This window comes from Brachyhypopomus gauderio, chromosome 1, assembly GCF_052324685.1.
Source record: "Brachyhypopomus gauderio isolate BG-103 chromosome 1, BGAUD_0.2, whole genome shotgun sequence".
NCBI classification, from domain to species: domain Eukaryota; kingdom Metazoa; phylum Chordata; class Actinopteri; order Gymnotiformes; family Hypopomidae; genus Brachyhypopomus; species Brachyhypopomus gauderio.
Genome location: NC_135211.1, coordinates 36139012 through 36153992, shown reverse-complemented (window position 1 = coordinate 36153992; position 14981 = coordinate 36139012). Strand labels below are relative to the sequence as shown.

Genomic DNA, 14981 nt, shown 5'->3' with positions numbered 1-14981 from the left:
GAGAGAAAGATAGAAAAAAGAGACTGACTCTTTAAAACCTTTATCTGTGATCCCTCCTTGTGAATGTGTGCACATGCGTGTGTGTGAATATGGAGGTGGCTTTTTTCTACCTTGTGTGTGTGTGTGTGTGTGTGTGTGTGTGTGTGTGTGTGTGTGTGTGTGTGTGTGTGTGTGTGTGTGTGTGTGTGTGCACATATACGTGTCTGTGTGTGTTTGTAGTTTGTGTGTATGTGTTTGTGGTATGCTCACCATGATGATGAGAGTTGCAGGGCCAATAAAACTCCAGATGAAATAGGTGTCTAACCGAAGCCAGCACCTGTATAAAAAAATAAGAGAATGAAAGAAAGAGAAATAGGGAAAAAAGAGAGAGAGAGAAACAGAAAGAGACAGAGAGAAAGAGAGCTTCAGTCAGAATTACGTCTCAACCCAAATGAAGAGGTAGGTAATCTAATATGCACTGGCTCTGGTGTGGACTGCTCAGACATCATGTTCCGACGTCTGGAGCATCATTATGTAGAACCTTCTGGAACATCTCAGAGCTGTCTGAACATAAAGGAGTGAATGACAGCCTATAAGTGAATTATTAAACTCTTCATTTCTGCTTCCCTGAGATCACCTCTAAAACTCAGCAGAAGTGTGTTTGTGTGTATGTGGATGTGTATGTGTGTGTGTGTGTGTGTGTGTGTGTGTGTGTGTGTGTGTGGGTAGGTGTGTGTGCGAGTATGTGTCCTGAACCACCTGTGCAGCTAAGCATGTATTACCCATTACCCAGGAACAGGTTCCATATGGAAATGAATAGAGGCCAAATGAGATTATAAATACTTTATGGTCTCCAATGGGACGTACAAATCATGTACACTGGAACAAAGCTATGCGGACTGTCCTTTTCTAGTAGATTCCATCCATTACCAAGCTGGTCATGTTTCCAGGCAGTCAGGGTGCTACTTGATGACATCATCCATTCTCATATCCTTTCACTTCTCTATGGAAACTTTGGACATAATGCAGCTCTAGCTTGCAAATAAAAAAAAAATCTCAGATGCCCACATCTCTATGACAACCATAAGGCACTTAGACCATAATCATTCATGCTAGATCCTTTTTCTTGTTTCTTTATGATTATGGTAATGCTTCATTGCAGGGGGTTGCCAACCTCGGGCACCCGAGAGTCCACATTCTGTGAGTGTTTTGCAGTCCTACTAACACACCTGCCCCAGCTAATGAAGGGCTTAAGGACCAGCCGGCAAAGCCGTCGCTTCACGCTGAATCGACTGTGTGAGACTCAGCAGCACACGTGAGTCGTGCTGTGCATCCTGAAGATGGAGCACCCACCACAGTGCATTTTTACCCATCTCCACACAGGGAAACATGGAATGATGTTTCAGCCATGACCTTACTGACAAGGACATCCAATTCTTCCTCTCTTCTCTGCTTTTTGCACCCCTCCTCAAACACCACCTCGTCTTCTTTTTTAAAGATGCGTGTGACCTATTTTATCAGGCCACACTCTAGTCTTGCTCTCAACCAATCACCACTTGTTCCTATATTGCATTCACCATCCCATATTTAAATGATGCTTTATGTTGAAATATTGATGCAGACGAGTCTCCCAGTGGGGCCCCGAACCTACTCACAGTGATGTCACAAGAGTCCGTTCACCTGGACAACGAGACATGGCAGTTTTCAGGACTCTACCCACTTCAGACAATCAAGCCATATAAGTACATCACACATTCAACTCAATGGCTCTTTTAGTACCAGAAGTGGGTATTTAGTAGTACCATCTGGAAACATGTGCTTTTTTACAGTTCTGAGCATTCATAAGGAAATGAATCTACTTTTTAGTTTTTTGAAATTTTAGCCATTTATATTTAGTTACAAGTTCCATGTATTGTTTTATTTCAAAATATTTTGCTAGTAGCACCTGGATCACATTAGTGTTGGTCATATTAGTGTTATATCCCTATTACATTAAGGTTGGTCATATAAGTGTTATATCCCTACCACATTAGTGTTGGTCATATTAGTGTTATATCCCTACCACATTAGTGTTGGTCATATTAGTGTTATATCTTTGTGTGTGGCACCTATAGGTGTGTGTCGTAAATGCTGTAAATGTAAACGTAAATGTGTAGGTATGTTGGATATGTTCTAAGTGTTTGTGTCTCTTCCGGTTCCCATGCTGACACTGAAGTCCGTGCCAGGTTTTTCTCCTTCATGTGATCCAGGATCCACATGCTCCTTGCCAGGCCTTACACCGGCTGGCCTGTACAGTACATATTTGTACAGAGCAGAATGGAGAGAGAAAGCTAAGGTGGAACAGAGATTTGAGACAGTGATAGTGACAGAAATCTACAGACCTTAATTTCCCCCATTTATGTGCTTCTCCTCTTATGGTTTCTGGATACTATTGTAGGACGTAGTTGAATGGAGGTCTGTGGTAGTGCATGATGGTGGTGAGGAATGACTGCCGTTTTCATTAGGTGGGGGGTTTTCCTCTGTTTATTGTTTTAGGCAGTAAAGGCTGATTTGTCTTTTCTTTCGTAGGTTTTAGTTTAGGTAATTGTTGTATTTTGTAGAACTAACTTTGTTTACCGCTTCAACATTGCCCATTGCTGAATACCTTTAGCCAGCTGTGCATGTGATACTGGTTTTCATATGTTCAGTACATAAATTTAAAAAGAACCTTGTGTTGTTTCTGGTCAACATCTAAGTCAGTTTTATTTATATAGTGCTCATTGTCTTATTCTCATCTCCATTTGTTGGTCAGTATTCATAAACACAATGTCATGACTCAATACTTTGGAAGTTTTTTTTACCTAATATTTTTTACTTTTACTAAATGCTACTTTTACTGCCTTTTCTTCTAAGTGAGTTATTATTTAATAAAATTTCATCAAATATTACTTGACTTGAGTATGGTTTTAGCCTTGTGACAGACATCTCCAACAGATGCCGCAGTGTTTTCACCCACCTGCACTAACACGGTATGTTAAATAAACAAGGATTCTTTAATTATCACCTTTCCATTGAATAGATATTGTGCTGTGAAACAGTATTCACTTTATTATCTACCAGGTTTCCTTCATTGTCACAAAACGTCTGACAGCGAGTGCTGTCTGGACGTCATCCAGTACACACAGGTGCGGCAGGACCGGATACGAGGGCCTCGCGGTTCCGGAACATACCAGTGTTTTAGAACAAAAGCAGCAGTGCGAGGAAACCTGGGCTAACATTTCTCCCTGGCAACATGGAAGACGGATAGTGAGGTTTTGGAAGCAGTTTGGAAGCAGCGTGATGCTGCTGGGGTGCTTTGGAAGATCACCATGAAAACAGCAGCGCGCTCAGCAGCAAAGCTTCTCTTACAAATGGGGGGCGATTTCTTTTTCACGCAGGGGACATGGGTGCTGGATGACACTGGATGTTTTTAAAGTAAATGTAATAAAAATATAAATGTGTCCTTTGTTCATGCAGGTGCTCTTTGTTAAGTGCTACATTTGGTCTAGATTTGGATGGAACATCAAATGTGTTTTTCTTACACAGTATGACTATCTTTTGTTTTTTTTTTTTTACATTTTATGGGTGGTTTTCATTGAACTACGAAGCATGTAGGCCTGCAGTCAATGTATGTTTTATGTTTGTTCTATGTATGCTCAATGTATGTTCTATGTATGCTCTATGTATGTTTTATGCTATATAAATTAATCATTATTCACTATTATTACATTCACACAAATGTAAATAACCAAGAAGGACAAACCATAGTTTGAAAGTGATAAAGCATCTTTTAGATTTTTAAGATTTTACATGTGATCATTACTAAATTTGTATAATGTAATGACTGTATAGAGTATAATGACTGTGATAACGGTGTAATGGAATAAATGGTGTAACTTGAGGGTAATAGTTGAACACCATTTTACAATAATTACACTCTTAATTTCCTTAATTTGATCACACTCAAAACCTTAAATATCCAAAACAGACTTTGTGAATGAGGAATGTGAACCCTGTCAATGTGGCTGAAGAAGGCCGCATTCCTCGACTGTACTCACACTCGGTCGGTGCCGTAGCTACGGTAGTCGACGGCGGCCGACACAGCAACGATAAGGGCGGGCACCCCGTAGCCGGTCAGGTAGAAGTACTTGGTGCGTGAGTACTCGCTCTCAAACACCTCCACCAGCATAATATAGAGCTGCACGCCCTCCAGGAACATCCACGTAAATGCCGCCAGGAAGAAAAAGTGCAGTAATGCAGCAAATACCGCACACGCAATCTGAAAGGCGCATGAACACAGCACAAGCACACATGTGCAAACATGCACACAGGCATAACAAACACACACGCATACACATACAGAACAAAGCCAGATCACATATTTAGAGTCCAGTTTAGAGATATTCGGAAAACACATCCATGCACAGACCCTGTTCGTGATTTTAAAGAATGTGTGACTTAAAATAGTTTTCAGTGGGTTTTCCACATTATCTCTCTCACTGTCTCTCACTCTCTGCATCTCAGAGGACACGCGTAGGTTTCTGTTATTAGCAGGAGGTCAAAGAGCAACTTCACTGTGGTAATTAAACGGCAGCCCCGCGTCATTCTTCAGCAACTTTGGGCTAGTGCGTCTATACTGTGTGGAAGAATCATTATATGTATGTGGGATTCAAAAATATTTCAAGGCAAAAAATAGTTCACATTATATACCAAGGCTCCAATTTTTCAAAATCTAAAAAAAAACAAACATCAAACAATGAAACTTTTCACGTTTTTTTCTGCTGTTTTGACACTTTTCATTTTCTTCTCAACAAAATTCTTAACATTCTTCATAAAATGTCACTATTAAAAAAAACCCCCACAGCAGTATCATGAATATATTCTTGCATCTAGCAGGTAGGTATTTTAAGCCACTATCACTATCCCTTTCCTAAGGATCCTTATACCGTGCACATTTTAGCGTTCTCTGTCTAGCAAACCCGGCTCAGCTCCAGGGGACTCGATAATCAGCATGTGAGTTGAATCAGATGTGTGAAACAGCAGAAGGCCTAAAATGAGAAGTTTGTGTGGAGTGTGGGTCTAGGCCCTGGGACTGCTAAATATCCATCACGAAAACCTTCTGAGTAATGGCTTTTGGATCTACAATATATCGGATGTAAATATATACACACTCATATGTAAGAATGGAACATATGGGATGGCTCATGGTTCTTGTAATTAATATTTCCTTCGCTGGCTGGCGCACGTGAGCACATGTGCGTGTGCCACTCACGGGCTGGTCAGCACGGTTGATGCCCGTCAGGAAGAGCGTCTCGGCGATAAAGAGCGAGATGCAGAGGTTCTTGTGGATGGTGTTGCGGTCGCTCTGCAGGCCGCGGAAGAAGCAGAAGGTGAAGATGCAGATGAGCAGGCAGACGAGGGAGAGCAGGATCCCCACCCACGTGATGAGGTCCAGGAGCAGCTCGTGCATCTGATCTGCCTTCTGAAAGAGAGACAGATAATGAGTGTGAGACAGAAAGGAACATTTGGAGAGACAGACAGGGAGAGTGAGACAAATAGACAAGGTCAGAGAGAGGGGGAAAGAGTGGATGGATACAGAAGAAATGGAGGATGTGGGAAAAGGAGGGAGTAGGGCAGAGAGAAAGTTTATTGATACATTTCTGTAATTTTACACACCACAAAGTGTTTCTACAAAAATGCCACACATGACAAGAATGCAGAGATTCCACTGCATATACTTCAGAAAACAACAAACCAGCGAGGCATGGATCCCTTTGTAGGCAAGCACTAACTTAAATCAGCATCCAGGAAGCCAGTTCTGAGAGTTGCACTACTTCCTTTTAGTCCAAAGTGCCTCTGTGAGGAAGAGACACTCTGTCTAATCCTCAGGCCTTAAATGCACAGAGCAGCCAGCTAGGCTAATGTGTTGTCTGAACTCCGCTGAGCAGAAACAATGTGTTACATTTGTCAGCAGCCGTACTTGTCTTCAAGTGTTAGAATTACAAATTCATTTTGTCTGCAGTATTAGGAAACGGATGCACTGAAGCATGGAACACCCTCACTGTTCACTCACCAAGGCCCAGTCGAGCCCACACCCATGCAAACACACACAAGACACACACATGCACACACACACACACACACAGACACACACACACACGGTTGTATTAATCATTCATACGTATCAGCAACATCCATTAACACAGCCTCGAGGGTGTGGGTGAGGTCCGTTGATGTGTGTGTGTGTGTGTGTGTGTGTGTGTGTGTGTGTGTGTGTGTGTGTGTGTGTGTGTGTGTGTGTGTGTGTGTGTGTTAAGGTCAGTCATGCCCTTGGCACACTGCATTTACATTTATGTATATACTGACCTTTCTGTATTTATGTCATGTGCATTAAAAATTTCAGCACTCACCTTTCGCATGCAGAAACACCATGTGGCACATCTGGGCACATCACATATGTTGAGACTCAACAGCTGTACGTAATGTGAGCCACATGGGAGGCTGACTTAGGTTCTTAAGGGCTCTGTGTGTGTGTGTGTGTGTGTGTGTGTGTGTGTGTGTGTGTGTGTGTGTGTGTGTGTGTGTGTGTGTGTGTGTGTGTGTGTGTGTGTGTGTGTACGCACGTGTGATGTGTGAGTGTGTGCGTCCTGCGTTTTGCGTCTCTATTCATCAATTTCCCAGCTGACAACTTCTACCCTTAGCACATGAGTGATGGATGTCTGCGCATAGGAGTGTGTGTGTGTGTGTGTGTGTGTGTGTGTGTGTGTGTGTGTGTGTGCGCGCGCAGGTGGATGTAAGAGTGTGTGTGGTTGTGTGTGGGGGGTGGTGTAGACATGGTGAGGCAGACACAACAACAACCATCACCTTGGTGAGGTAACATACATTATGAAACTGCTTCTACTCCGTTCAATAACTTCAAAAATTCAGCCATCTTTCAAGCTCCTCTCTCCTCTCCTTCTCTCTTGTCTCTTTCTCTCTCTCTCTCTCTCTCTCTCTCTCTCTCTCTCTCTCTCTCTCTCTCTCTCTCTCTCTCTCTCTCTCTCATGGATGAGTGTTTGCATGTTCTACCAAAGTGGCCTATTCAAACTCACCACTGTGGAATCCCATTTGAAGCCTGTCATTCGAATCTTACACTACACCTACCCGGCATTCAAGGAAGTGTTTGAATTCTAAACACTTGTGCCTGATTTCCCCTTTCAGAGAGCCAGGTCACATGACCCAAAGGGAAAGAGGGAGAACGCTCTCCGTTTCCCCACCAGCACGTCTGTGGCGCCAACGTTTCTGTCATTGTTTTTGTTCAGTGGGACACCAGAACGAGCTGGAGCCATAATGAAGAGGAGTTAAAATTACTGAAGCTGTCCGTTAGCATAACAAGATGGAGGCCTGGCGCATTTCTATTGCTCTGAGCTTTCTACTTCCTTTTATCTCCTCCCTGCAAGAGACATTGAGTCTAATCCTCCCCACCACGAGCGAATCAGGATTATCAAACGAGTGCAGAAAAGAAGAGGCAGTCTTCCCAGAGAACTGAAACGTAACTGAAATCCCCCTGGCTGGACCTTTCAGACATCACTAATCACCCAAAGATCAAACCTTCTGAAGGTATAAATTCACCAGAAGGCATAAACTAATCAGGCTCAGCTTCTGTTCTCTGCCAGAACAGCTCATGTTCTAAATGGCACATCGCAAGAGGGCTGCAAAATATTTATGAAACGGTAAATAATGAAAGCGGGTCTAAAAAAACGTATATGAAAAGAGCGAGGAGCAGAACCCACGAGGGAAGGATTCGGAGGGGTGATCTCCGAGCCCTCTCCACCGGGGCCTCCAGAAAGGGTGGCGTTGTTGCTCCGTCCCAAATCGCGGCACGCCTGAATGCAGCCGTGGAGAATGCCGAATACCTGATTCAGTAGTGCTGAGAGGCAGAGCAGAACAAAACCGCACCGTCTGGGGGTCCCTGAGGACCAGGCTGCGAAACGCTGATTTGGAGCACACGGTAATAATGATAATAAGTATCATTATTATGACTATTACTATTTATAACTCAAAACTGAAATACAAAAAGGCCTGGTTAAGTGTGTGTGGATGTGGATGCAGAGTACAGCAAAGCAAGGGTCCCTGAGGACTGGGCTGGCAATGACTGATTTGGAACACAGTAATAATATTAAAAACTATAATAATTACTATTGCAGTTATTATGTATGATTCCCAGACTGGAAAGCAAACAAGCCTGAAAGCCTGTTGTGGGGGTGAGGGCATCATGAGTGCATGCATGTGTGTGTTGTATGTAAGCATTCTGAGCATGTGTGAGTGTGTGTGTGCATGTCTGCATGCATTTTTCTCATTCACCTTGACCTCCACGTGGGCCATGAGCACGGCGAAGTTGGTGAGGTGTGTGCAGGAGCAGGAGGTGTGTGTGCGGTTGGTCCCGAGCAGCCTGCAGTCCTGCGTGGACCAGAAGCCCGTCATGGTGCGCTTGGAGTAGCTCCAGAACGAACAGTTCGGGTTGAAGTTCTCCTCTGACTGCTGTGAGCACAAACACACCCACACAAACACACACACACACACACACACACACACACACACACACACACACACACACACACACACACACACACACACAAGGCACAGTGAGGAATCGATGCAGCTTCTCCGCCGTCGCCTCTTAGACAACAGTCGACGGATCGATGCCGGTAGCTCCTCTGTCCGCTGTAAGCGCTTGACAGCAATGTTCGACACCGCAAGACGTGCACGCATCGTCGTGGTACCTGCAAGTGTCGGACGGTGAAGACTACAGGCTCGGACAGGTAGACTTTGTTACTATCTTTGTTGATGGCTGCCGTTATGATGGGCGAGTTGACGATGAGGGAGTAGTTGGGGTAGGCGGTCTCGCTGCCCAGCCGCACACTGGCATTCTCAGTGGACAGGTACTGGCCCAGGTTCTTGTACAGGACAAGAGCCATGCGGATCTCACCTAGGAGACACAAGAGTAGTCGTCGTGGTGACACTATTGGACTGAACAAGTAAAGTCTGGCGGAGGCTGTGGCTAATCGAGACTGGACACTCAGTGAAGCCATGAATAGAAACTCTGTTAACACTTGCGGGAGAACATACAGCCACAGAAAGAATGGATCTGAGAGAAACAGGATTTCACACCTCTGCTCAGAATATGGAAAAACACAGAAGGCAAAGCTTAAGAGAGCATAAGCTATAGATTTAGCAGAGGGGGGGGGGGGGGGGGGGGGGGAGACGTGTTTGCAGAGAGAAGAAAGCCAGTGGAACCAACGAGGAGTTATGATGGAGGTAAAACAGGCAGCAGGTGGTTTGACGGAAGGCGCCCCGCGTACCGTTGCGTCCTTGCTGTTTGAGTGTGTTCGCGGAGAGATGGATGGAGTTGCCGGAAGCTTCCGACTGAGGGAAAGTAAGGTCTGCCAGGTTGCCGTCTGTGCTCAGCCGAGCCACCTCCAGCTCTGCAAACCCAGCGAACACATGTAAAGTCAGACACTGCCCCCTGTCCCAGTGGAGGTGAATAACCATTAGTGGTACATGTAAACTTGGAGCGCAGTACACATATTAGACACAAATTAAACAAATTAGACCAAAGGCAAGGCAAGTTTATTTATAATGCTCCTTTCATACACACTGGCAATTTAAAAAGAACCAAATTCAATATTCGTTGCATTAGAATCAAATTCACTATTCACTGCTTTAGAACCAAATTCAGTATTTGTTCAACGCTACTTTATAACCAAATATTCACATCTTTAGAACCACATACCAACATCACTAAGCCTTTTTGCAAGGCAAACATTTAAATATTAAAAATTACATAGTAAATGTTAATAGGAATAAAAACATCTAAAACTTGCAAATACCTCCAAAAGGGTATACGTTTTATCAGACCTGAAGAGGTTTAACAAGGAGGTGTGTCATTCATGCACAGCTGAGGGTGTGAGAAGGACATACCCAGCCTTAATAAACATGTTTACAGGTCTGACATTGTAAACATGTAAATATTTCAACCGTGTATGAAGGTGTGAATGTATGTGCCGAAGCACGGTGTTTCCAAATGACTTAATGATTTGGTGTGAAGCATATTAAAAATAGACACCTGTGCCAGTCCTACAGCTTCAAAAAACAGCCAACTGTGTGTGTGTGTGTGTGTGTGTGTGTGTGTGTGTGTGTGTGTGTGTGTGTGTGTGTGTGTGTGTGTGTGTTACTCCTAGGGGAGTAATGAGTTAGAGTGGAGCTGCACACCTTTAAAGGATATCTGGATATGCGAGTGTGCGCGAATGGCGAATTAAATTTATCGTCCTCGTACAATACCCGAGGGTGTCCCAGCCACGAACAGCAGAATTCTGCACCTGTCTGCGTACAGGCTGGTAATATCAGCTTCCTTGAACACATGCTGCAGTGTCTTAGATCAGATAAAATCAATTACTAGAGACTAATAGCTTTTTGTTATTCCCTCTGATGTCGTGATCATTTTGGCTTCCTCACCAGTTTTACAGTTATTTTTTATTAAATAAAATAATTTTTCAGGTTTAGGTTAGAAGATGTTTAATAAATTTGTTTATTGTTGTTGCGCTGTGGAAAATCCTTCTGAGGTCAATAATGCTAGGTTGCACAGCAGTGACTGAACATTCTGTACACTTGAGCTGAAAGCTAAAGCCTGCTTAAAATAGTTCATCTGTGATAAATATAGAGGATACTAATGCTGCTAACTGATCTCAAACCTGTGTGGCAGTTCAAAATATTATGGATTTCTAGTAACATGGACATTCTGTTCTAAAAAACAAGTACGGTAGTTTAGTGTTCATCACACTAATGAACAACTTCACTTAAGGGGGGGAATTTTGTGGCATAGTGAAAATCATTTTGGCCATGCGCATGCACACACACACACACACACACACACACACACACACACACACACACACACACACACACGCATGCATGCAGACACATACTGCGCCTAAAGAAATGGACTCACATACCCCTAGGGTGATGATCAGAGAAACTGTGTGTGTGTGTGCCACCCCAGTGTGCACTTGTGTGTCTGTGTGCAAGCATGTATGTGTATGTGTGCAAGATAAAGATCTGCTAGAAACAGAGCAGCCTAGTTATATAAAACACTTCCAACTCTGCAAAGCAGACACAGTGCCTTCAAAGCAGGCACACACACACACACACACACACACACACACACACACACACACACACACACACACACACACACACACACACACACACACACACACACACACAAAGGCAGCAGGGATGCTCATGCTGTGCCTAACCTAATTAGCTGGATCTAGTCTTTACAAACACTCAGTACATGAAGCATAACACATAACCACCCACTCTCTCTCTCTCTCTCTCTCTCTCTCTCTCTCACACACACACACACACACACACACACACAGCTGATGAGATTAATGTACAAGCTCTCCTTATACAAAACATAAAAGTTGTTTTGATCTTACTGCTGTGACTATGCTGTTATCCTGTTTAAAAGAGATTATATGTATATTTACAGCTTCTTTTTGTCACTAAAGTAAGACAATATCTGTATTCTGTCACAAAAAAGACCATTTCGAACAGACTTCCACTGCACTCTCTCATAATTTTGCCACAGATTCATTTACTGGAAGCAGCTCGAAGCAATGAGGGAGACGCATGGAGATAGAGATAGAGAGAGAGAGAGAGAGAGAGAGAGAGAGAGAGAGAGAGAGCGAGAGAGAGAGAGAGAGAGAGAGAGAGAGAAGGAACAAGAAGAACAAGCTCATTTGAATAAACAGATAATCGAGATCGAGAGAGATTTTGACTGCAAGATTAAGGTTTGCTTTCGGGTAAGATTTAAGATGTGAGATCAAAACCAAGAACAAATATTCATATTTTGTTTTCTCATAGAAAGCTTATATATGTGAAAACAAGTGTGGGATGGTTGGAATGAGAATGTCTGAAAGCCCAGCTGATTCCCTGCAAGTCTGACTCATTCATGCCCATATCAGCACTACCATCACTTGAGTGAATATTTCAAATGAACGACATTCAAAATGACCTATAATTAAAAATAAACCTCAGTTGACTAATGTTGACATGAAAGGCACTAATGACCGAAACACCTAGATAAAAAGGCACCAAAGCAGATGTTTGTGTATGAGAAGAAAAGGCGCTGATGACATCATGGACTGAGAAAAGAAGAGGGAAGGAAGAAGAGGGCCTAGAAGAGTCTTGCTCAACCTATAACCAGACACACAAGCACTGACCCTGAGCCGTGGAAAAGCACTGGGCTCATGTGCTACAGTCAGGATCTCCTGCAACCCCACGACCTCCTGACCCTGCTCTGTTTTCCTCTCGCTCTCTTTCGTCTACATTTCACCTTCTCTTTCTCCACCTCTGTGCCCGCCGTCCGAGTCTCCATCTGTCTCTCAGCTGTCATGCTCCATCTCCAACAAAGTTCTCCGCTCTCAGCCTCTCCCGACAGACTCCTCCCGGCAGCTGATTGGTTGCTTTCCATGGATGCGTCTGTCGCATCATCGCTTCTGTCCCTCTCTCTCTCTCTCTCTCTCTCTCTCTCTCTCTCTCTCTCTCTAACACCCTGTCTCACACCCCCCATGTGAGACTCCCTCTCTCGGTTTACCCCACGCCCCTTCATCCCCCTACCTTCACCAATGCCCCTTAAGTCTGCGTGTCTGAGTTCACTCAACCGCTCCTTAAAACGTGCATCCATGAGATTGAGCCCTTTCAATGCGAGCGCGAGAGCGAGCCTCTTTCCCTCTGCGAGTGCACGAGTGCACGAGTGGCTGATTTCCACTCGTCATACACCCACGACTCTGATTTGCCGTTTCACACTCAGCTGAGCATTCAGGCTCCATTGCGGCTCTGCAGGCACGTGGTTTCCTCCGGGCCTGTTCACTGACGGTCCGGCTGAAGGAAACTAACCCTTTCCACCCATGCTGCACAGCTCCAACATGCACTATCAGACCTGGAACCTTTTTATTGACCGCTGTAAATGCAGTTCTATCACTGTCAGCACACTAATGGATTTATGGGTCAGAATGTTACTGACCCAAATAGCAACAGTGTTTATGTTCGGCATGTGATAATAGCGAAATATAAGATCCGAGCACTAATCGTGTGCATTTATTTGTGTGTCTCTTCGTGTCTGTGTGTTTTTGAGTGTGTGTGTGTCCTTGCTTCCTTTCAGAAGCATTTTTATGTATTTATTTATTTATTTTGTGGCGCTCTGTGTGTCGGCTCCAAAGAGCTCACTGTTGTGCATTTGGAACACCCACTCATTATTAGATTGAGACTGAACAAACAAAAGTAAGTGAGTGTGTGTGTGTGTGTGTGTGTGTGTGTGTGTGTGTGTGTGTGTGTGTGTGTGTGTGTGTGTGGGAGTGTGTTTGTTTCTAGTGTGTGAATGGTTTGGATAGTTGTCCTCTATCACAGATGGAACACATACAGTACGGGCTCTGATCCTGATTTAGTGTCTGTAATACAACATGTGCTTTGCATCATACCATGTGTGTGTGTAATTCCAGTTTGACCTGCTTTATATGTGAGTTTGACTTGGTTTATACAGATTACCATGCTTGTGAGCAGTGTACTCACTATGTTAAAATGCATGCCTACCTGTAAATGGGTATGAGTGCACATATTCATGCAGAGAGAGGGGATGCATGTGTGTGTGTGTGTGTGTGTGTGTGTGTGTGTGTGTGTGTGTGTGTGTGTGTGTGTGTGTGTGTGAGAGAGAGAGAGAGAGAAAGAGAGAGAGGATGTGTGTGTGTGACAGAGAGAGAGAGAGAGAGAGAGAGGATGTGTGTGTGTGTGTGTGTGTGTGTGTGTGTGTGTGTGTGTGTGTGTGTGTGTGTGTGTGTGTGAGAGAGAGAGAGAGAGAGAGAGAGAGAGAGAGAGGATGTGTGTGTGTGTGTGGGGGGGGTGTGTGAGTGTGTGTGTGTGTGTGTGTGTGTGAGTGAGAGAGAGAGAGAGAGAGAGAGAGAGAGAGAGAGAGAGACAGAGAGGATGGACGTACGAATGTTCTCTGCGCTCTCCTGGATGGTGTCGGTCTTCAGCAGGTTGTCGGCGAGCATGAAGGAGGCAGCCTCCACCGTGTCCAGCAGCATGGTGGCACATCGCAGCTGCTCAGGGGCTGACAGCGCTCGCCATGCTGCCTGGGATCGACCCTGCAGCAGGTTACTCACCGTCTCCACCATCGCCTTCACCAGGGGCGAGAGAGAGGGAGAGAGAGAGAGAGAGAGAGAGAGAGAGAGAGAGAGAGAGAGAGAGAGAGAGAGAGAGAGAGAGAGTGAGTGAGTTTGAGAGAGAGAGAGAGCGCGAGAGAACACGGTAGGGAAAAACAAAGAGAGAGAGGAAGAGGAGAGGGACAGAGAGAAGCTGCTGTGTCCTAGAGATGATTGAGGACCTTAAAGACTGCACACGTAAAGACATGCCAGCCCACCTGAAAATACACACACAGCCACCTGAGTGAGGAGACGCTGTCGCCAGCCTCACCCCTGAGCTTCACAACCAGGACAGATTTCCCATAATGCTCAGCTTCCTCATAAAGCGCTTCCCTTCTTCTCCCTCTGCAAGCGCTTGCCAAGGCATTCAATTCTCTCTCTCTCTGTCCCTCCCTCCTTCTCTGTCTCTCCCTCCCCCTTTCCCACTCTCTCCACCCCTCTGTCTCTCAGTCTCTCTTTTCCTCCCTGTCTCTATTTCTATCTATCCTGCTTTTGTGCTCTCTCTCTGTCTCTCTCTCTCCCTCTTGTTATCTCCCTGGTTCTTTCTGTCTCTCTTACTCTATCTGTCTCTGGCTCTTTCTGTCTCTCTTACTCTATCTGTCTCTCACTCTTTGTCATTTTTCCTCAACCGCCGCCCCACACATACCTTGACAGCAACGGTGTCTATCTCTGTGCTGAAATACAAATCTGTCAAAGTGCAGAGTTCCATAGGGAGTTTAAAAATGAAAGCAGGTGCTATTT

The 14981-nt window shown here is 44.6% G+C and overlaps 1 protein-coding gene across 5 annotated transcripts in view; it reads right to left on the bottom strand.

The window, feature by feature from the left end:
* adgrl3.1 (adhesion G protein-coupled receptor L3.1) overlaps positions 1 to 14981 on the bottom strand; it is a 75954-nt gene that overhangs the window by 12382 nt on the left and 48591 nt on the right. For all 5 annotated transcript variants that reach the window (XM_077012547.1, XM_077012527.1, XM_077012555.1 and 2 more), the window contains 7 exons: positions 14033 to 14216; positions 9339 to 9461; positions 8760 to 8965; positions 8341 to 8517; positions 5270 to 5479; positions 4056 to 4276; positions 250 to 316 (listed from right to left, as the gene is read on the bottom strand). In XM_077012547.1, coding sequence (XP_076868662.1) covers positions 250 to 316; positions 4056 to 4276; positions 5270 to 5479; positions 8341 to 8517; positions 8760 to 8965; positions 9339 to 9461; positions 14033 to 14216 — 1188 coding nt within the window. The remainder of the gene's footprint in view (positions 1 to 249; positions 317 to 4055; positions 4277 to 5269; positions 5480 to 8340; positions 8518 to 8759; positions 8966 to 9338; positions 9462 to 14032; positions 14217 to 14981) is intronic.